The sequence below is a fragment of the Chelmon rostratus genome, chromosome 4 (assembly GCF_017976325.1).
Source record: "Chelmon rostratus isolate fCheRos1 chromosome 4, fCheRos1.pri, whole genome shotgun sequence".
Lineage (NCBI taxonomy): Eukaryota > Metazoa > Chordata > Actinopteri > Chaetodontiformes > Chaetodontidae > Chelmon > Chelmon rostratus.
In genome coordinates this window covers 17,864,934-17,886,775 of record NC_055661.1, presented here as the reverse complement: position 1 = coordinate 17,886,775, position 21,842 = coordinate 17,864,934, and the positions used below count along the sequence as shown (strand labels likewise).

Sequence of the window (21,842 nt, the reverse complement as noted above, 5' to 3'; positions counted from 1 at the left end):
TTGTCTCATTTTGCTTTTGTAATTGTGATAACATGAATACAGTTAAGAGGTAGCTCTTTTCAATTATCATTTGATTTTCTATCAGTGGACTAACTGGTTAACTTCCTTTAAGCACTAAAATCCCTGTATGTAAAAAATCTGAAGTTTGAAAGTGTCATCTAGCATCTGAACTATGTTAGTGAACTGCAAATCATTTTCCTTATAACAGAGGGTACTGCGATGTCATTCTGTTCAAGAGAAGAAATGTTTAGAAATATTACTTGTTTGTGACCCTCATGAAGTGGTTCAGTATAACCGCATTCATTGCAACATTCCCCGTTGTTGAATCGAAGCAGCAGCCCCTCTGGGTGCTATTGACGCCATTATCGTACCTTAAAGAATCAATTCTTTGTTAACAATTCAGTTGAGTTAAGCTTGAGGGGTTTAAGTGTAGTTGGAGGGATATAGTGGCGGCTTGAAGCAAGGCCAAGCATAGAGGAGGAACTGTGTAGAGACGTGGTTGCATTCAGTCACTGCCAACATCATGCGATCTCACCAAAGCATTTTTCACATTCATTCACAACAACAAACAGTGATTTATTTTCTCACTAAGTGCCAATGGTGTTTTGCCTTAACATTGCACCAACCAGTGATTATATAGTTGATTAACCTGCTGCTTGGGTCTCCAGTTCAACCTGTAATTGAGGAGTATAAACTTGATTTGGGCTGATTGCTGATTTTTGCATGAGCGCCTGTGGGATGTGGGAACTGTCTTTGTGGCGGTTGGACTATTTAGTGTCCTTTTGTGAGTGTATCCATGCTGTAGTGAGGTGTCAGTGTCAGGGCCTTGGCAGCGCCTGTGGAAACATTTAACTGAAGCTCTTTTGAACAGCTAGACTTTGAAGCATGCAGCATGCCTCAGTGACATAGCAATAAGGCCTATAACCAAAGCACCAGCTCTAGGTTTTTACTGATTACAAAAGAGTGCCTCTCTTTTCTTTCAGTTTTGCTATCAGTTGGCATGTTGCTAAAAATACTACAACCTGTAATGCTCTCAGATCATCACAGAAGTGACTTTATAGGAGCTACTACGCAAAGCGTGGCGAAAGTGCAAAGAAAGTGAGTCAACAGCAAATTTAAATTTGTTGTTTCTGTGATGTAATCTTGTACACAACATCAGACCATGGCCTTATACAGATTGTGCATGTTTGTGCAAGTTTATACTCGTCCTAACATTTAATGCCTTTTTAAAGTATATAATTTATACTTTCTCATTTCTGCCCCACTTGTTGAGACAAACAACTCATAAACTGCACTATTTTACAGACACTCCCTTTATTTCATTTTTAAGGAGAAGTGTGTGTCTGTGTGTGTATATGAGAGTGTGAGAGGGGGGCTGAATGGGGATGTGAGACTTCATCCGCGTAGGTCTGGCCCTGTTGAAGTGGAAATGTACAGAGGAGCAAGCCTGCTCACCACAGAGAGGAATTGGTTAAGACAGCATTATACATCATGAAAAGATCACTGGATAGGCATACCTGCAGCATGCAGATGTACACACTGCAGATGTCCCTGCTTTCTCTGTGTGTGTCTCTCTCTTTCTTCCTTTATTTCTCACTCTCCTTTTTTTGTTTTCTTTCCATAAACTCATTGAGTGCAACCCCTGTTTCGTAAGAATGCAGATAAGACCACATCTTTCCATGTACACACTTTGACAAGCTGTCGATGTGCTTCCCCATACCGACTGAGCCTTCCAGCCAATCAGATCGTCTGCTCATGGGCAAGGTCGAATACGAAAGATGCTGTGACATGTTTAGCATTCTCTCCATGGTGCAGCGGCCTGCGCTTTGCAGAGATTTCCCAGGGTTTTGTACTCTTGGCTGCAGGGTTTGTGGAGTGGGGGTGATCAGAACAGGCACAGTGGGCAGCATTGAGCAGTGAGACACTTTGGAGTGTCAGCGCCAAAACACACTTATTGACCCTCAATCCTGGAACAGAAATGATAGCATTGTACATAGGCAACACCAGAATGAATAAATGTATAATTTTACACATTATATATGGGCATACTTAACATACAAAGAATAATATTAAAATTAAAATAAAATATTGCAGACATGCACAGATTGATACCATTGTGGCAGAGTTTGTGTGTCGTACACACACATGCATAAAAACAGAGAGAGAGAGAGAAGGCCCTGTGAGTGGGTGAGTAGGAGCCCTGTCTGAGCAAGTCCAGGTTAGACTGAAGATAATTCTGGTCACGGATAAGAGACAACTGACAACTGCATCTCTTTCGTCATCCATCAACAAGCAACAGCTCTTGCCTCATACTTCCCTCAGGTCTCAAAAATGTTTTAGAGTCACATTTTGGTTTGATGGTTTTAGTGCACAGAAAAACTGATGCAAAGGTTGACGCAAACACTATGTTGTTGCAAAAGAAGAAAAGCTTTACATAGACAAATGATGAGCCAATGCAAGACTGGCAGTTCTTCTTGAGCGGCAGAAATGAAAATAAGTCAACGGATCGTCCAAAGGAATCTCTCCCCCGAACTCTGATCAGCCCCAAGACCACTGTATCAAATTCACCCTGCAACTGCTTTGAAGGATACAATGTGGCTCCTATTTAACTTGCACTGAATCAACTTCCCTTGTGGTGGCCTTTTTTTGAGTGATCTGTAACCATGTGAGCATGTGCATCAGGAAGAAGAAAAGAGTGCTATTCTGTTACCATATAAATGCAATAAACAGTGGGCCCCTTAGCAAGCGGTGGCTGGGCTCTGTGTGCCCCTGCTGGTGTTAGCATCAGCCAGAGGCCTGGAGAGAAGAGAAAAACCCTGGTCCTCTCTGTCTCTGTTTCTGGTTTGACGCTGCTATACAGACCGGCTGTCCCAACCTCATTTATCATCACTGACCTATGCTCACTCGCTCGCTCTCTCGCTCTCACTCTTTCTCTCTTGCAAGCAAATGAAGTGAAGAGTCTTAAAGAGAGGAAGGAAAAGAAAGAGATGGATGGGGACAGAGTGAGAGGAGGGCAAGAGAGGACAATGAGCTGCAGATGCTCGCCCACTCTTAAGACCTCCAACACACAAACACACACACACACAGACAGTCCCACCCCCTTCTGCGGTCTCAGCTGCTGTTCAAAAAACAGATTTAACCCCTTCACTATCTAGTTTCTTTGTTGTCATGGTGATTTGTTGTTGTTGTTGACTATAGTGAGGGTGCTGATAGATGAGCTGGCTTGAAGGTGCACTCCCAGATTGTGTTGCACCCAATAGCACCTCCATATAAGGTTTGAATCTCAGCAGAGGTCCCAGTTGAGTTTCAAAACATCAACAATGAGCAGGAAGAGATTTTAAAATTTAGGGAGAACAAATGGGTGCTACGACAAAATCTTAAAGTCTCTGATCCAAAATTGGAAACAGTCAAGCTTTCATCCCCTCCATTCATGCTCTCAGTGTTTGAAATGTTGTTGTCTTTCACATGTAAAGCAGTTACCTCATTGATTTATTTGATGAAAAGATTCATGCACATGCCCAAAGTGATATGCATTAATCTTGGGAAGCTGTTGGTTGCTTTGGTAATTCACTGTACGTACCCTTGAACTTAGCCTGTGTTTCTATCCTCTCCTGTTGTCTTTGTCAGGCCTTTGGGAACGCCAAGACAGCCCACAACAACAACTCCAGCCGCTTTGGTAAATTCATCCAGGTTAATTACCTGGAGAGCGGAGTGGTCAGAGGGTGAGTAATTAACAGCAGGTGTGTGTGTGTGTGTGTGTGTGTGTGTGTGTGTGTGTGTGTGTGTGTGTGTGTGTGTGTGTGTGTGTGTGTGTGTGTGTGTGTGTGTGTGTGTGTGTGTGTGTGTGTGTGTGTGTGTGTGTGTGTGCCACCAATCACTGTCAAATTGAATGATTTTGTGTTCTGTATCCTCTTCCTCTAGTTCATCATCAGGGTCCTCTACCTCTCTATGGCCACATCTGGCCCGCTAAAGCTTAATAACTTCAGAAAATATAAGGAGCAAAAAAAAGGAGGGCTGCCAACTCTCACGCATTGAACATGAGACTCACATGATAATAGCACTTTTCACATGCTTCTCATGCAGTGAAAAACCAATTTATAAAGGCACAAAAAGAGGATACTGACAGCACACAGACAGACAGGAGTCAGTTGCTCTCCTGGCAGCAAGTTCTCTCCCTCTGCACCATGCAGTCAGACTGGAGTGAGAGTTACTTACTATGGTTATGGGGACGCTCCCTGTTGCACTGAAATTCTTGCAGTTCCCAATAATAGGTTATTATTAAGTTCGTCTTCCTATTTGTTTAATTAAATCCTCAGTGGACTGCCTCCTTGTTAGAGGTCTGAGAGCAAATATAGTTATTGCTATGGGTTTTCTAAGTCTGTTCACACTGATATAGGCTAATAAAAATAGCAATTTTGTAAGAAAGTGAAAATATTAAGTCTAAATATGCCTAATTAAATAGATGGGTTTATTTTTTTATCTGAATGCCCGACCCCCAAGGTGTCTACTTATAAAAATTCTGGCCCTTAGACAAATATGGTTGAGGACCCCTGCTATGGCCTGAGATCTTCCTCTTTGCTCTTTTTATGACAGGTCATGTGGATCCTCCTCTGTGCCGCATGTGCATAGACTGAAACTTTCAACCACTAGCATGTCCTTCCTTTTTCTCAGCAGTCAGATTCTGGCTAGGAGCTGCATCAAAGTCTGGTCAGTCGTGTCACTTCCTCATTTCCTCATCAGGAGAGAGGAACAGCTGCTCAGTACAGTGTCTAAAAAAAAACAACAAAAAAAAAACATGTTTGCTATAATGGTGCAGGAGTCAAAACCCAAACCTGAAGGGCTGCAAAGAATATTCAGTACAATGTTCAGACTAAAGACTAACACGATGAGATTTCTAACACTGGTGCATATGCAAAGGTTTTGCTGTAGAAACAAAATTTGATTTGAAACATGTAAATGCCTGTGGCGACAGCTGCTCAGCTCCACAGTAAATGGGCATCTCCAACCTGATTATCCCCTAATGGTATCAGGTCTCATCATGCTCTATTGAGTTGATTGAGTTTATTTAGCTGTCTTATGCTTTGTGCCACAAAATGAAACATGTTGCATAAGCACAAAATGGACACATGTTGCGTAGTTTATGTGCTAGTGTAGCCTCACATCAGTAAAGTGTTACACTCAGAGCTCTGCTCTGTAGACCTAACAAAGGCTGCCTGTCTATCTCTCCATCTCCAGTGGCAGCCATTCAGACTCTCAATAGAGGAGATTAACAAAGGGATGGCTGCTGTTCCGCTCTGCTCTGCTTTCTGAGCAGACAGACTAAGTGACAGACGAGATATTTTTACGCTCTCTCTCTCTGTATGGGTCTCTGTCTGGCTAATCTCCCTCACTGGACTCTGAGATGGTTGGTGCAGAACAATGAAAAGGAACACATACTTTAGAGGAGGTGTAAAAAGGAGGTGGTGTATGAGTGAAAATGAATGAGCACGAACATGTTCTGGATGTATCTTTCTGTATGTATGTGTTGTGAGACTTCTCTTATCCCACTGGCATGTGCTGACAGGTATACTGTATACTGTATACTGTGAGTTGGCTCCTCTGTATTATTCTGAAAAGAAGCTCCTGTCAACATTCCTGCAGATGTGTACTGATCTCTATTTGGTCGTCTTATATTAACAGACAATAACTCATTCTAACTTTTAGGGAGCTGTCACATACAAATATTGTCTCCAGTGTTGGCTCAGAATGTATGAAAATACATTTACAAACATAACATGTATATCATGACGTAAATGTGACAGCCCATGTACAGCTGCACCCTTTCCTGGAACTGATTCTGGAATGGGTTCACATATGAAACAGGTTCACTTGCCTCCACTTGTAAGAAAGACTTTTGAGGTACTGGACACTTTTACAAGTTCAGATGCCAATTTTTCAAGAATCACTAAAGCACACAGCCTCTGTATGTCTGTATATATTCATAGATGCTTCAAAAGTACTGGTAACTGGTTGGTACTGGTTCAAAGGACATTTTTTTCTTTTCTGTCAGTTAATCAGGCCACACCACAAGGCCCTGTCCTGTCAAGAACATCTCATACAACTAATTATGTGTATATCACTTCATAAAAATTAACCTTTGCCCGTTGTAAATTAAGGTTAAAAAGTATCTGTAGGTGTATCGGTGTGGCATGTGCAACATATCACACCCAAACATGTTTTACAATGTTAATGAAAGTGAATTTTGTGCGGTGCACAAGGTTGCGATGCAGAGTACTCTGAGAGAAATAGAAAGGGAAAAGGGACCTCAAACGAGCATATCTATACAGTAGATGTATCAACTTCGCCTCAGTTAATCTGTATATAGTTGCAGCTGCAGTTTCATCAGATTGACACAACTATGTTTCTCACAGCACAGCTATTCTTAGTGTGCCATGAGGACTGGCGTCAGTGTTGTTTTTCCCTGGCTATAGAAAAAACAACTCTGACTTATAAAATCTGATTTAGACAACTTTATGGCCTTGGCCTGGTGTAGTGTGTAAATAGCAATGCTTTTACAATTGCATATCTCATGACTGCAGCGGTCTGAAAAGCATACCACTACCCCTGCAGTAGCCTTCGAGTCTCCTCTGTTTGGCTATACCATACAGTACAATAAAATGTATTAATGCCAAAGTTGTCTGGTAGTCGTGTGTGCGTGCTGCTATGTGGTGTTTGTGATGTGCTACAATCCATCAGACTGTTTCTTAAAGCTTTGTTCACTGATTGTTCCAGCCATCTGCCCTCACTTCCCCTCCTGCTCCTCCCCTCGCTTTTTATTACCAGCCCACTTTCACATTTGACCTGAAAACACACACACACTCACACACTCACACACAGACAGTGACCTTTAGTTTAGTGATTCATACTCATTGTTTTTTCGTCTTCCCTTTTTCCTTCTCTTCTTCTACTCCTCCTGCCTCTCTTTCTGTCTTCTAGAGCTGTGGTGGAGAAGTATCTCCTGGAGAAGTCTCGTTTGGTCTCCAGAGAGAAGAACGAGAGGTGAGGAGAAACAGGAGGGGTCTTGACCCGTCACCCCCACTGACCTTCATGGGGCCCTCTGTACAAACATGGGGAGCCTCTGATGTTTGGATGTGAAGTTCAGCTGAAGGCTTTAGTCTTTGGCTTTTGACTTTACATGTCTGTCTGCCTAAGCACTTACACATCCACAAACATGTACTATAGATTCAGATATTTGCCACCCAAATGCTTGATTTTGTATACATTTCGCACTAGCATTAACTGTATGTCCATAGTGGACTGAACAGTGTTACTCACTGACATCAAAGTGGCCAATACTGTACAGTGTGGACACAAGGTATGACCTCCACTTTGAATGTAGCAGCTCATTTTAATATAGTTTGGTTTTGCCAAATTTCCATGAGAGCTCCAGTGACTTCTGTTTGTGTGAGCTAAGAATTTGCTGTTGCTATACAAACACATGAGAAAGAGACTTTCCTGAGAGAGACATCGTCAGTTACCATGCCGCCACTCACTCTTCATTCACATTATGCAAGCCCGGGTTACTCACTGTGACATTCACTGCCGGCTAGACTGCTGGTCTGTTGCTACTTGTGTGACTAATATGGCAGCAAATATTTGGTAATTGAAAAACCCAGTCGGAGTGGGGAGTGAGCAAATCCTCCACTGTTATCTGATTTGCAGTAAGTTAGCCATTGTAATACCAGGGCTCACCTCCCCACATGCATGTGTTCCACTGAAACAAGTTCCCCCAGTACTATTTTGCAAAGGCATCTTCGCTACATCCTGGGCTTTGCACTGCCCAAGACGTTTGTGATTGGTTTAAAGAATCACAAACAAGCCAGAGCCTGTTGTACCCCTACACCAGAATAAGAAGGGGTGCGTGCGGTCTGACATTTCTCCAATGCTGGCATAGCAGTGTGCAGATAGGTCTGCCTGTGTGAAACTAGCCATTAATTGGTAAAGATTTAACTGTCATATGACTTTTTCTACCTACAGAAGTCATGTTTTGTTCTTTCCATTTTTAGATTTGTGTAGATAAAGATACTCGCTAGTACTGGTGGGGGTTTCTCTGTAAAACCACAATCTGCCACTGAGCAGCGCAGCTGAAACAGTTGATGCTTGTATATAAACATACTCTTGCTGTTCTGAGTGGGAAGAGGATTACTCTTTCACATTTCCTCTCCACATTTTACCAACTAGTTTTGGAAAATGTAGTCACCCTCCATTGTAAAGCCCGCTTTCAAGCTGTTTGCAGCCTGCACAGTGTACTGTTAATCACCCAGCCAACAGTTGCTGTTGACAGTGCATCTTGCCTGTTTAATCAGAGAGTGACTACCGAATTATGTCATTGTTTGTTAGTGATCGTGTGGAAACAACAAAGCTCTGCTGCCTACCTACCTGGCCACTGATAGCACGAGTGGAAAACTCCAGACATTGTCTTCTTTCTATTTGCTTTTTATAATGTGTTGACTTTTGATCACCAAAAATCTTATTTGTTACCATAAACACGAAGCTCATGTTCACTGATAACTGCTCACCAGGTAATGAAGCAAACAAATCATGGATGCCTGATTCATCCTTTTTGAAGAGCAGTTTAAAGAAAGTATTGTTGCAATAATAACTTGGTGTGTAGTACAGTCTTGAAGAATGAGGTGTGTTGCTTTTTACAGGAACTATCACGTGTTTTACTACCTGTTGTTGGGAGCTTCAGAGGAGGAGAGAAAAGAGTTCAAGTTGCTGCCACCTGAAGAATACTTCTACCTCAAGCAGGTATGGCACTGCACATCCGGCAGTTTTCAGCCTATCCATTTAATATAAACAGCCCGTTGTGTGTGATTTGACCTTTAAGGTAACTCTGTAACTCATTGTGAGTGGACCCTGCATTCATGAAGACTGTCAAGCCTCTGAATAAGCTGCTGTATACACTCCCAGCTTACTGCGCATATGTGTCCTGCATGTTAATGGGGCAGCCTTTGTTCTCTCACTCACTTTCTTTTCTCACCCTCCTTCTCATTCACCACCGTTTGTCACCTGTTTGTGTGTCCATTTTGTGCTTTTGCTCTTTTCTCATCTTTATACATCCATGCTAACTGTCTGTCTTTCCTTGTAGCAAAACTTTAAGATAGAAGATGAGGAAGACCTGCGTCATGACTTTGAAAGGCTGCAGCAGGCAATGGAGATGGTTGGCTTCCTCCCTGCTACCAAGAAACAGTAAGTGAATTAGTGTTCGGTGTAGTGTGTGTAACGTAATTTAATAATGTGCTTCCAGACATGTTGAAGGGACTGTTGAAAATCAGATCCTGAAACGTTTTTCCACTCGGTCCTGGAAATGTTGTTTTGGTCTGAGCACTGAGTCACTTTACCAAAAATATAAATTACAACAAAGAGACTTTTGACACCAACAGCACAATAATAGCCACACCTAATGGGACAGTGTAGTAGATACAGTGTGCAGATCCTGCTCCATACAATGCTGATATTCGGTTTACTAGTTATTCGCATAAACATATGATTTAACGGTATTTGTAGCATTGTTCCTGCATTTGTCAGAAGATTGTGTCGTTGCTGTTGCTTCCAGTTTACACGTTTTCTATAACTGTACTGCAGGATCTTTTCTGTGCTTTCGGCTATCTTGTATCTGGGCAACGTGACCTACAGGAGGAAGTCGACAGGCCGAGATGAGGGCTTGGATGTGGGGCCACCAGAGGTCCTGGCCAAGCTCTCTGACCTGCTAAAGGTAGCGTCTCTTTGCTTCTGTGTGGCTCCATACCTCACTGTGTCTGGGACTGTTGGCAATGCTGTTGTGACTGCCATTAACCTGTGTGGACCCCCTCTCAGGTCAAAGAGGAGCTGCTGGTTGAGGCGCTGACGAAGAGGAAAACAGTGACAGTCAACGACAAGCTGATCCTCCCCTACAGCCACTCTGAGGTAGGCACAGCCATGAAGACATCTCTGTAACCTGTCATTACTGTAATAGTGTCCAACTGCACACTAATTGGTGGCTTTGTGTGTCTGCGTCTTCATTGTGCCTTTCTGCTTCTTTATTGATACCACACCTACAGTAGATCTCTTCTTCCTGTCAGTCCCCCTGTTTTATGCTCCACACCCTTCTTCTGTTTCTTTTTTCTTTCCTGTCTTTTTACCTGTTAAATCCTCATTAACTTTTGCTTCCGTCAGACATTGGTTGTAATGTATTCTGGTTCCAAAACACACAATAAAATGGCAACTTTTCTTCTCCTGTTACATTTAGTGAATTCTTCCTACATGCATCACCCCCTCTTTCTCCCATCAGGCTATCACAGCCAGAGACTCCATGGCCAAATCTCTGTACAGCGCCTTGTTTGACTGGATTGTCCTACGCATCAATCATGCACTGCTAAACAAGAAAGATATGGAGGAATCTATCCCAGTGAGACACAAATACACATACACACACAACAGCACAAAAACAGTGAAAAAGAAGAACACTCTACATCATTAAATGCTATCAACTTATTTTTATTTTTGGGATGATGAGTGTTATACATTCCCCCTCCTGCTCCTCATTAGTGTTCGGTTGGTGTCCGTGCTCTTATTTTTCCAGTGCTTGTCCATTGGTGTCCTGGACATTTTTGGCTTTGAGGACTTTGAGACCAACAGCTTCGAGCAGTTCTGCATCAACTATGCAAACGAGCAGCTGCAGTATTATTTCAACCACCACATCTTCAATCTGGAGCAGGTGAGTGGTCTTCGTTCGTCCCCCAACGCCCCAAATGTATTTACATGACACACTATATAACACACCATCAAAAGATTTGCTCCCCAGTGATTCAGACTTACGACTCTCTTCTCTGCTCTGTGTTTATAATAATGACTGCTTAAATGGTGACTCATCGAAGTATTTCCTCATCTCTAAAGGGAGAACAAGTTGCATTCCAGTTTATGCCAGTTTATCTTAGAGTTCTGGGTGACTAATCAAAGTTAGATTTATTCTTAGAATATTTAGGTGTTTTTTAGCATTCCAAATAAAAATAATTACGAAAATACATCTGTTCTTCATATTTTTTAGCATTTGAAAATTAAAAAGATTAACAGTAAAATTGCATGATTTGAGCTCACCAATAAGCTTATTCAACCAAAATGTTCTGTCTTGCCTCATTCAGGAGGAGTACCAAGCAGAGGGAATCACCTGGCACAACATCGACTACACAGACAATGTGGGCTGTATCCACCTCATCAGCAAGAAACCCACTGGCCTACTCTACCTGCTGGATGAGGAGAGCAAGTAAGAAAAGCTACAGACGATTCACACAGTATATTCATGTCTTACAGCTGCAGGTGGGAATTAAGCTTGTTTTGATTCTATTGAAGCTTCTCATTAATCGTCTCTCCTCTTTCTATTCATCCTTCTTTCCCCATTCGTTCCCTCTGTGATTGTGCATTAGCTTCCCCCACGCCACCGATGAGACATTATTAGCCAAATTCAAGCAGCAGCACCTGGGGAACAAATACTTTGTCCCCACAGCAGTCATGGAGCCTGCCTTTGTCATTCGACACTTTGCTGGGAAAGTCAAATATCAAATCAAGGTAAGGACACACATTAAATGAGATCAGAAGATTTTAAATTATACTGTGTTACACTTGAATATGACCTGACTCTGCTGTTTATAATGTTCTTGGTATGTTCGACATCACTAGGATTTCAGGGAGAAGAACACAGACCACATGCGTCCAGACATCGTAGCGTTGTTGCGGAGTAGCGACCGTGCATATGTTCGACAGCTCATCGGCATGGACCCGGTGGCCATGTTCCGATGGGGCATCCTGCGCGCCACCATCAGAGGCATTGCTGCTTTTAACGAAGCTGGCCGCTCCTGGGCCACCAAAACTTCAGGTACATTATCAGTGTATTAGACCGTCCCGGGTGAAATAATCTTTAAAGACTGAAAGCTCAGAGAACGTCTTAGTGTACATTTCTGTAGTTTATAGCTTACTGACACTGTCTGAATTGTGCTAATGCTAAACAAAGACGGATATACTTGTTTCTAGTCTGTATCAGTCAGAACTATTGTGAAGGGTAGTACTGATGGAGCACAAAAGTACTCATATACTATCTGCCTCCACTTGTGCAGCTTATACCACAACTTCAGAGTACTGCTGTTTCTCTACTCTGTAATTAGCCCTTCAGGTCAGCACTTAGAGGAATATGGAGAAACGTGAGGCTTTAGGAGATTTTGCCATTTTCTGTGCAATTCTCAATCCTGTAGACTATTTTTGTGCTCTCAGACGTAGCCCATTGACGTAAGAGCCTTTTTATGTGGATTATAAAGATTAAATAAAGTTAAGACAAAAACCAAAACAACAAAAACTGCTGAAGTCATGTGACTTTGATCACCCTTTATTCTACGTCAAAGCCTATTTATGACAAATACATGATTTTACTTGTCAGGAATGCCTATTAATTGTGTGTTCATGTTTCTTCTGTTTTAGGTGTTGTCCGTCCAATCTCCAGAACTCCTTTAGGAGAACTAAAACGATCCAATGCCCCAATAGACAGAATGTACAAGTAAGTGATTTACATAATTGTATATGAAACTATGTAAGACGTCTCATTTGGTCTTTGTTATGTTTGGACTGATTTTCTAGCTTTTGGTGTATTTCTTCTTGTGGAATCTGTCTGCCACAGCACCTGTGGATGTGCAGGCAGACTGTCGACCCTGTTTACTTTAAGGTCAATAACTTTCCTTTCATGAAACCGAATGATTATTTTGAATAGGCTCTCTATAATACACAGCCCTCACGAAGCTGCAACCTTTGCTCCACTTAACAACTACAGAGCGACATATTTCCTTCCTGAAGCTCCTTGTTGAACGTGAAGGAAATATTTTAAAATGGTTGGTGAACTGTGGACCTCCACATTAATCCTGGATGAGATGAGGAAGGACAATGTCAGACACCCAAACTCTGTTCAGCTGAGCTACTCCAACGTATCTGAACTGAAACCATAAACACTGACAAAACCACAGCTTTAATCGTCACCCAGACAGATGAATCCTACTTCAACTCATCTCAGTCGGCCATATCCTCTCCACCTTTTGGTGACCTCAGTATGTGCGGTTCTCTCCTCTCCCCTCCACAGACGAGCATCTATGCTCGATTTCTACTTTGATCACTCAGAGGAGCGCCCTCTAGAGGCCTTTGAAGACATCTTTGCTAGCTATGAGACTAAGAAGTAAGTGAATTTGGTGGGCAGGAGAAAGGAATGAAGACATGAGGCCAAGCAGGAAGGAATTGTGTTTTGTTTTGGGTAATGGATACTGGTTTGTTTCACTTTCTGAGTCTGCCCCCATTTAATAAATAGAATATTGTATGCATATATATTTATATATGTATTCTTTAAATATGAATGTAGCAGATGAAGTACAGAACACCGACAGTACAAGGTGCCCTTTACCTTGCATTGCCTCTCTTCCCTCACTGTAATCCCCATCGTTATCTGTAGCTGCGATAATCTCTCTCCTTCCTCACATTTATTGTTTTTGCTATAGAGCGCAGGAAGCTGTTTGTACTGGCCTACTCTGATTAGTCGGCCGGGTTACTTACATCAACCGAGGAGCTGTTGGAAGCACACATGTATTCAAATGCGAACAGAGGGCTCAAGTCAGATAGATGAAAAAAAATTTGGGAGAGCTTTCTCAGAATGAAACCAGACCATGAAGAAAAGCTTTGCATTGTTGGTCCATTGAATTTTGACCTCATTCGTCCTGCTTTCAGATCTAAAATTAGTGGGTCATTTTTTTACAGACATAAGACCTAAGTTAAACCCCAGAGCACTTTGTTACCATTATTAAATCATCCAGCTCCGCAGATCTGCAAGCACTTAAGAGTAGAGGTCAGATTCACTGTGACTCATTTCACTCTATATGTTACCCTTTCCTTCACTGCCTGACCTCTGTTTTCATGATCAGTCATGGTAAGTATAGAACAGTACTGCATGGACTAGCTCTGGGACAAGGAAAAGTTCCCATATTAACCTCACCAAACCCAGTGTCCGCTGTAACACCAGTCCCAATGAGAGGACCATGAATCCAACAGCCTCAGCAGTAACAACTTACAGCCACACAGCCCGTAACAATCGCAGCATGGAAACAGACGACCAACCACGCTGAAGCTCAGCTCAGCTCTGCATGTTAACTACCACAGTGGCAGGGACATGGGTGTGAATACAACCCCCCTATGTGCCCCAGTCTCTCTTTTGTGTTATGTGTGTGTGTGTGTGTGTGTGTGTGTGTGTGTGTGTGTGTTTCTGTGTGTTTCTGTGCGTGTGCATTTCTTTCTGTCCATAAAAGGGATATGGCAGCATGGTTGGGTGGTCTAGTGTGTCTTGTGGTTTTCATATGAACTCATCAGTGGAAGAAAACATTTTGTGGCCTGTTCTTCATGGATGAGCAGAGCATGAAGTTCCTCTTGATATCAGACCCCCAGCCATCTTGCTGTGTGTGTTCTTGTCTTGGGTAACCACGGCGGTGTGTTTTCTTCTAAGGTGGCATAGCAGTGGCGTTTTATCACGCCCCACTTTACGTTTTTTTTCCTTTCCTTCCTCCTTTTGTCGTTTTTTTCCCCTCCCTCCTGCTCCCCGTACTCCCCCCTCTCCTTCCCTTTCCACACTGGGTGTGTGTTCGGTTTGATTAGAGACATGCATGCAGAGATCATCAGTTCCATTAAGAACTTGCAGTTGGATGGTGAGGACCCTCGCAAGCTGCTGCAGTCCTGGGGTCGCCTCCGCTTCCCTCGACACGTCCTCCAGTGAGTCTGCAGACAGACCTGGCACCAGCTCTTCTCCAGATTAGTCCAGTCTTGTTGGCTAAGGCAGAACACGCTCTTATTAAAACCTTTTTCTTTTCCAAGAATAACATCAGTGATCCTTAACGCATTTTGACCCCCTGTGTTCAGCCATAGGTAGTTATAGTAGCTGTCACATTTATTGCCACTTTTCTCAATGCATCATTAGCATCTCGTGATCTAATCTAATAAAAACATCAAACACACTCCTGCGTCATAGAAGACATTATATTATTAGCCCAGTTAATAAATACTATCTGTTGAAGGCTAAAACTGAAATTCCTTGAATACCTACGTAAACTGCCGCATGAAAATCATCAGTAGTCTGTGCTGGCATGTGAGGGGTTTTTGGGAGCATCTTGTGAAAATATGTCGCAGCGGCCTCGCAGCATGTTGGAATTAACAGCAGGTTCTGCAGTCAGAGAGAGCCTGAACATACATTTAGAGCCTTTTTATGTAGTGTGGGCCGCAAGAGAGCATGTCTGTCTGTGTATGGTGAGTCTCCACTGGGCCAATTGTTTAGAGTAACATCACATCATCTGCAGCAAACTTCCTCCTCCTCCTCTCTGTCATCCTTACCCCTTCATGCCTTGTCTCTGCCCGTTATTCATCCCATCTTCCAGGTGCAACGCTTGATTTCATCACTGACTGACAGCGCATGAAGAAGTCACCCGTCCGTACTAACCGGCTTCACACACTCCATCCACAACTTCTTCCATCCTCGTGCCACAGTCTTTTAACGCTTCAGTCCTAACTCACCCTGCATATTCTTTCTCCCACAGGAAACAGAAGAGCACCAAACAGAGGCAGGTCATCCCCAAGGTAAACCTGACAAACAACCCCGAGTTTAGGGGCAGCTAAAGAGAATATCATTAACATAATGATTGAGTGCAAGTAGGAAATTAATTAACTGTATTACTGCTGTGCAGAGTTTGCTGGATTCTCGGTCTCTGAAGTTTATAGTGGGCCTGACGCTGCATGATCGCACTACCAAGTCTCTGCTCCACCTACACAAGAAGAAGAAGCCTCCCAGCATCAGTGCCCAGTTCCAGGTAACATCTCCCACAACAGTTTGCTCGTCTCACACACACACACACACAAGCAAGCCTCACACACCCTCCAGCAGGGTTCTTCTCCAGCAGTCCCACTCAGCAAACCCCTTTCCTCATTTTCTGCAGACCTCTCTGACCAAACTCTTGGAGACTCTGAACAGAGCAGAGCCCTTCTTCATTCGCTGTATCCGCTCCAATGCTGAGAAGGTAAGACTGTCATTTGTTAATATCTTCTGTTCAAATCCTTCGTCAATGCCGATTATGACCATTGTTTAATTGGCTAATAGGAGTATAAATGGTGAGAGTATACCTCAATTTTCTTCTTGTGTGCTTATATATGAGCAGAAGGAGATGTATCTGGATGAGGCCTTGGTGGTTCAGCAGCTGCGATACACAGGAATGCTGGAAACTGTTCGCATCCGGAGGTCAGGCTACGGTGCCAAGTACACATTCCAGGTAGTATAAAGTTGCTTCACTTAATCCTACTGTTAAATATTAGACATTATGTTTTGACCATTCATGTCTACCACATAAGTCCTCTCGAACAGTCCGTTCATTTCTAGTTTTTATTATCCTTATTGTCTTGTGCCTGCAGGAGTTCTTGGAGCAGTTCAGGGTTTTGCTGCCAAAGAACACCTCCGCCTTAAAAGAGGACATCTCAGCGCTCCTTGAGAAGAAGATGGACCTGGACCCCACCACTTACCAGATAGGCAAAACTAAGGTACACCACTTAACTTTTGTCATTGCTCCTGAGCTTTATTCTTTCATTCCATGCATTCATTTGCTCCTGTTTCCCTTCTGTGCATGTACATTCTGGTGTGTTCTCCCTGTTCAGGTGTTCTTGAAAGAGCTGGAGCGTCAGAAGCTGCAGGACACGCTGCACAAGGATGTAATGCGCAAGATCATCTTCCTTCAGCGCTGGTTCAGAGCACGCCTGCAGAGGAAAGAGTTTCTGGACATGAGGCGGGCAGCCATCTTGATCCAGGTAAACACTAACGCAACACTTATCTTTGAGGCTGTCATGTCAGTATATTAATTTTGTTTGTTATGTTGCCATTTTAATATTTAGGCAGGAATTAAAGTATAATACTGACGTGTCCTGTCCTCTTCCCTGTCTGCCTGCTTAGCATTCATGGCGCAGGTACTGCAGAGAGGAGCAAAGGCAACGAGCAGCCATTCTGATCCAGGCTCTGTGGAGAGGGTACAGACAGAGATCAGAGAACCACCGCCAAAGACAGGGCGCCACCAAGATACAAGCCCTGGTCAGAGGACACTCAGCACGCAAAAGGTAACAACATGTAGACACTAAAAAGTACTGTTTGCAACAAGAATGTATGTGGGCTGCCATATTTACGTTTTGTGTATTACAGGTGCCATTCCATGCGTGAGGAGAAACGGCGAAAGGAGGAGGAGGAAAAAGAAGCTCGGAAAAGGGCAGAAGAAGAGGAAAGGAGGAGGAGGGAAGAAGAGGAGGAGGCCAGGAGAAGAGCAGAGGAGGAGGAAGAAAGGAGGAGGAGGATGGAAGAAGAAGCAAGGAGAAAAGCAGAAGAGGAGGAGGCAAAAAGGAGAGCAGAGGAAGAGGAAGAAGCCAGGAAGAAGCTGGAAGCTGAGACAAGAGTGGCTAGTGAGCCTCAAACAAGAGAGGATCCAGATATAGAGCTGGTCACAGAGGAGATGCTGGATGACAACCTTCCTGTCCAGGAGACAGAGGAAGAGAGAGGAGAGGAGGATGACAAGGTTAATACAAGCTCACATACAGAGGAGGAACAGGCCAAGGACGAAGAGCTGGAGGATGGAGAATTGAAGACAAACGGTACCCAGGCTGAGGCTGGACCCCAGCTGGATGAGAAAGAAGAGGATGAGGACTTGGAGAACCAAACACTAGAAGAGTCAACTTCACAACCTACTCTTCCCTCTGATGGGGTCACCTCCAATGCACTTACACCCACATCTCCAGGTGAAGAGTTGGGTAAACAAGCTCCCAGCGATACCTCCACTCCTTCCGGCGCTGAACTGAAGAGAGCACGAGCTCCAGCTACGAACAGGGGCCCATCCAGGAGCCAGGAGAAGAGAGAGCAGAGGAGACGAAGAGGACTGGAGCACAACCAGAGAGAGACAGAACGGGCCTCCTCCTCAGCCATTACCAAGGATGAAACGTCCCCGCCGAAGAGCAAAAGCCAGGAGACCCCTAAGCTGAAAGAGCGGGCGGACAGCAAGGAGCTGGACCAGTACACCTTTGTAGCCTGGAAAATGAAGGAAGACAAAGGAGGAAAGAAGGAGGCAAAAACGTCTCCGCCTTCCGCCACTCCTGTTCGTCCATCTACATTATCCCTGCAGCTCGCTGACCCTGTGTCTGAGAGAAACGGTCTAGGTGAGGGTGCCGGGGCAGTACACCTGCATCGCCGTCCTGGGGCGATTAAGGAGAAGCCAGAGAAGTGGAGGGGGAGGAGGAGTGATGGAGAACCCTCTGAGGGCACCAGCCCTCCTTCACCGAACAACACGGAGAAATGGAGAAAAAGAAAACCACTGTACGTCTTCTTTTCTGGTCATATTCTCAGATCAGGTCATGTTTTGTCTCTAACAGATGGCAGCTTTCCTTAAACATTGTTTGTTCTGATTGACGTCATTCTTTTTAACGTGAGAAATGACAGAAGATCCACCGTAATGTTTAGGTGGTTTGGAAACTCCCTCAGTTGTAGGTAATAAAACACAAGTATCATTTCACGAATTGATTTGTATCGTTTATATTTTTTTCATCTGTTGATCTGCAGGAGTGAAACAGCCTCCTCATCAATTGACAGTTTGTCTCCAGGTTCTGAAGGGGCTGGTGCTATTTCTGCCAGAGAGGTATTTTAAAATTCCATCTGCAGTAATGAAAAATTCCTTGTTTTAGATGTTCAAATATTAACTTTTTTACATTTTACGTTGTAAAAATCCACCCTGACTGGCAAACAGGTTACAGTCCAGTTATTCTGCACATACATCATCACTTCTGATTCTGTTCTGCAGGTGATTTCCCCCTCAGAAAGCCATGGTGACAGCTCAAAGGGAAGCTCCTTCAGAAGGAAACACCAAGATGGTTCTGCTCACCAAGACTCGGCGCACTCCATCCCGTCCACACCAGACAGGTACTGCACAGCACTGCGCTAGCCTGTAGATGAGTGGACTGGTGATGGGATGCAGGAAAAAAAACATTCAAGCCCATGCATTTGTTTGAAAAGGAGGTGATTGAGATGTGTGAAGCGCAGGACATTTTGACCAGTGGGCCAAAACATACATTCACATCCTTCACAGTAAACCATCCACAGTTTCATTCTACATCTGCTCGAGTCAGACTGTTCATGGGAAAACTCTTTGCCTTGTATAATCAAACTATCCTCAGCTCCTTGTGTGGTGTTGCACTTTCTCTGCCGGAAATTCCTGATAACTGAATTTCCCCTGAATGGATTTATATGCCAAAAGTGTACGCTTAAGGCTCAGTCACTGGGCCCGCAGTTTATCAGACTGAGGCATCGGGTGGGCTGCTTTATTTTTAATTTGTATTGTTGCTATGGTGACATTGCTGGAGCAGAACTTAAGTATGTGGTCCTTTTAAAATAGACTCTTTCTGGGTAAATCAGTTTTGATGGTATTTTTAAAAATTGGACATGTTAGTTATTTACTTAAATTATCTGTTGCCAAGAAACAAAGAGGGAGTCACAAACAGGCATGTAATTAAGAACACAAGACAACCTTCACTTTGCTGTTAGAAATGAATGAATGAGCTGTGAGATATGACATTGTGAAGCCACACTGAAAACTTTCCTCCCATCAGGCCACCACTATGAGTTATTTTAGAGTTACACGACAATTTTGCTTAATAAGGTTTCTGGCTATTCTTCGTGTGTTCCTGTGCCCTGCAGGCCAGGTGGTTTCTTCAGCAAGATTTTGAAAAAACGACCGCACAAAGAGGCCCAGACTCCAGACAACGGAGAGCTGCCACTCGCTCAGTTTCTCAATGACAGGCCAACAGGAGGGGAAGGTAAATTATACGAGTATGGTACCATTCATTGTGTCCTTGTCAAGCTTCAGAAGAATGATAGGACTTATTGGAGCAGAGAGATTAACTTTATTCCTTTGATTTGATGTTTTTTTTCGAAGTCACTTGCCCATAGGTGGTGTAAATGCTGTATAGTTAACCAAAAAAAGGACTAAACTAATTATATTTCAATACCAATAAATGATGATAAATGATTTTGTTGTTATTTGAGAGCAGATATTGAGAGCAATGTCTTTTTTTTTTTATCACAAAACACAAACAGCCCTATAGCAGCTAGACTGCTGCAGTCCACTTTCATCACACCTCATGAAATGAGAAATGCAAAGAAAACACAGGTGTGTTATCACTATTATTCTCAGGCCTGAACCAATCCTGCTGTTTGCTTTCTGAGAAAATAGTGACCCGTGCTGGATCGTGCTCAGTACGTTTTTCTCTGTGGTACTTAAGCCTACTGTACATTCTGCCTTCGAGGTTTGGGTTAAGAGACGAGGCAGAGAAGTGATCTGCATATCATTCGCTCATCTTTCCTCCCACAATAAAGATTATTGTCTGATTATAAGAATGAAAACATTCTCCCTCCCTTCAGCCCCAGCGTCTGGGCAGCCGTCTCGGGCACTTTCCCAGCCTCACGGGGACCGTGCTAGTAAAGGTTTAGGCCGCAACCCCACCATCAAGATCAGCCGTGCCACACGGGTATCTGAGCAGTGGAACGCCTCACTGGATCGGGAAATCACCAATGCCAATGAGCTTCGACACCTTGATGAGTTTCTGGGCAACCAGGTGAGTGAAAGACAACCGGATGTTAGATGTAGGAAATAATTCTAAGGCCTTATTCTCTTATTGACCCACTAAAACATTTTTTGTTTGTGTTGTCATACAGGTCAATGATTTCCGCTCCAGGGGGAAGTCACTGTCCGCCACAGAGGCCATCTTTGTTACAGCCACAATGCAGTTCAGAGAGACTATCAAAGCCATGTATTCTCTCCCAGTGAGTCTGTCTGCAGGCACATAGTACACACATAATGTACACTGATCAAAGGTCTTCCTCACCACCCTCTCCTCCTCATTTTCTCTCCTCTCCTCTGAACTTTACCAGAAACCCACCATTGGCTACAAAGGCCTGATGACAGGCTACCAGAACAAAGTGATCCACCTGGCGGGCGACAGGCAGAAAGGAGAAGTCCAGCTTGTGGTCAACCTCTTCCAGTCAGTGCTGGACGGCTTCATCAGAGGAGAGATGAAGAAGGAGGAGGCTGAGCCTGCAAAGGTGAAACACTGAGATTCCTTATCATTCAGCCTAATTAGTCCAGGTGTGAAAGAATATGATGCTTATACTCTCTGTGTGTTTTTCAGCCTGCAAAAGCTAGGAAGAAGAGGAGGAAAAAAGATAAAAGTGTAAGTACGCAAAGTTGGAATCTACAAATTATATTCCCCTAATTTCTATGAATCTGTGGTCATTGTATTTCAATAATTATTTGTAATTTATAGAGATTATGATTTCTAATTAAGTGACTGACTGTCTCGTTAGATGGAGAGCCCCCTGGATCATAGTTTCAGCAACTATCAAGTCAACATTATGCAGTCATGTGACCAGTGTACGTCTTACATCTGGGGCATGGAGAAGGCCTATATGTGCAGCTGTGAGTTAACACCCCAACTTTGATTGTATTTGTGGTCGCTTATTAAAGATAAATCTTACAGCATAACATTAAGAAATTAGTTCCAGCACTCATTCAGTTTTATCTTTTATATTGTCGTACAGATTGCAAAATGGTGTGCCACAAGAAGTGCCTCTGCAAAATAGTCACTGACTGCAACACCTTCTGTGCCAAAAAGGTATGTTTTTCACATCACACAAATCACAGGCCTGGATTAATGGCGTGCTTTTCATATGAGGGTTTGGAGTGAGG

General features: G+C 43.4%; 1 protein-coding gene across 7 annotated transcripts in view; it reads left to right on the top strand.

Moving 5' to 3' along the window:
* The window catches only part of LOC121605058 (unconventional myosin-IXb), a 54,969-nt gene that overhangs the window by 26,943 nt on the left and 6,184 nt on the right, over positions 1-21,842 (top strand). For 3 of the 7 annotated variants that reach the window (XM_041934804.1, XM_041934803.1, XM_041934808.1), the window contains exons 5-35: positions 3,628-3,722; positions 6,976-7,038; positions 8,691-8,790; positions 9,131-9,231; positions 9,628-9,757; positions 9,859-9,948; positions 10,313-10,429; positions 10,604-10,738; positions 11,163-11,284; positions 11,445-11,586; positions 11,698-11,893; positions 12,490-12,565; positions 13,139-13,231; positions 14,692-14,805; positions 15,624-15,663; positions 15,771-15,893; positions 16,020-16,100; positions 16,239-16,349; positions 16,489-16,614; positions 16,729-16,878; positions 17,021-17,181; positions 17,264-18,421; positions 18,665-18,740; positions 18,903-19,021; positions 19,796-19,914; positions 20,519-20,712; positions 20,813-20,920; positions 21,029-21,199; positions 21,286-21,327; positions 21,461-21,572; positions 21,695-21,768. In XM_041934804.1, coding sequence (XP_041790738.1) covers positions 3,628-3,722; positions 6,976-7,038; positions 8,691-8,790; positions 9,131-9,231; positions 9,628-9,757; positions 9,859-9,948; positions 10,313-10,429; positions 10,604-10,738; positions 11,163-11,284; positions 11,445-11,586; positions 11,698-11,893; positions 12,490-12,565; positions 13,139-13,231; positions 14,692-14,805; positions 15,624-15,663; positions 15,771-15,893; positions 16,020-16,100; positions 16,239-16,349; positions 16,489-16,614; positions 16,729-16,878; positions 17,021-17,181; positions 17,264-18,421; positions 18,665-18,740; positions 18,903-19,021; positions 19,796-19,914; positions 20,519-20,712; positions 20,813-20,920; positions 21,029-21,199; positions 21,286-21,327; positions 21,461-21,572; positions 21,695-21,768 — 4,539 coding nt within the window. The remainder of the gene's footprint in view (positions 1-3,627; positions 3,723-6,975; positions 7,039-8,690; positions 8,791-9,130; positions 9,232-9,627; positions 9,758-9,858; positions 9,949-10,312; positions 10,430-10,603; positions 10,739-11,162; positions 11,285-11,444; positions 11,587-11,697; positions 11,894-12,489; positions 12,566-13,138; positions 13,232-14,691; positions 14,806-15,623; positions 15,664-15,770; positions 15,894-16,019; positions 16,101-16,238; positions 16,350-16,488; positions 16,615-16,728; positions 16,879-17,020; positions 17,182-17,263; positions 18,422-18,664; positions 18,741-18,902; positions 19,022-19,795; positions 19,915-20,518; positions 20,713-20,812; positions 20,921-21,028; positions 21,200-21,285; positions 21,328-21,460; positions 21,573-21,694; positions 21,769-21,842) is intronic. The other 4 variants (XM_041934809.1, XM_041934806.1, XM_041934805.1 and 1 more) reach the window with 3 other exon arrangements.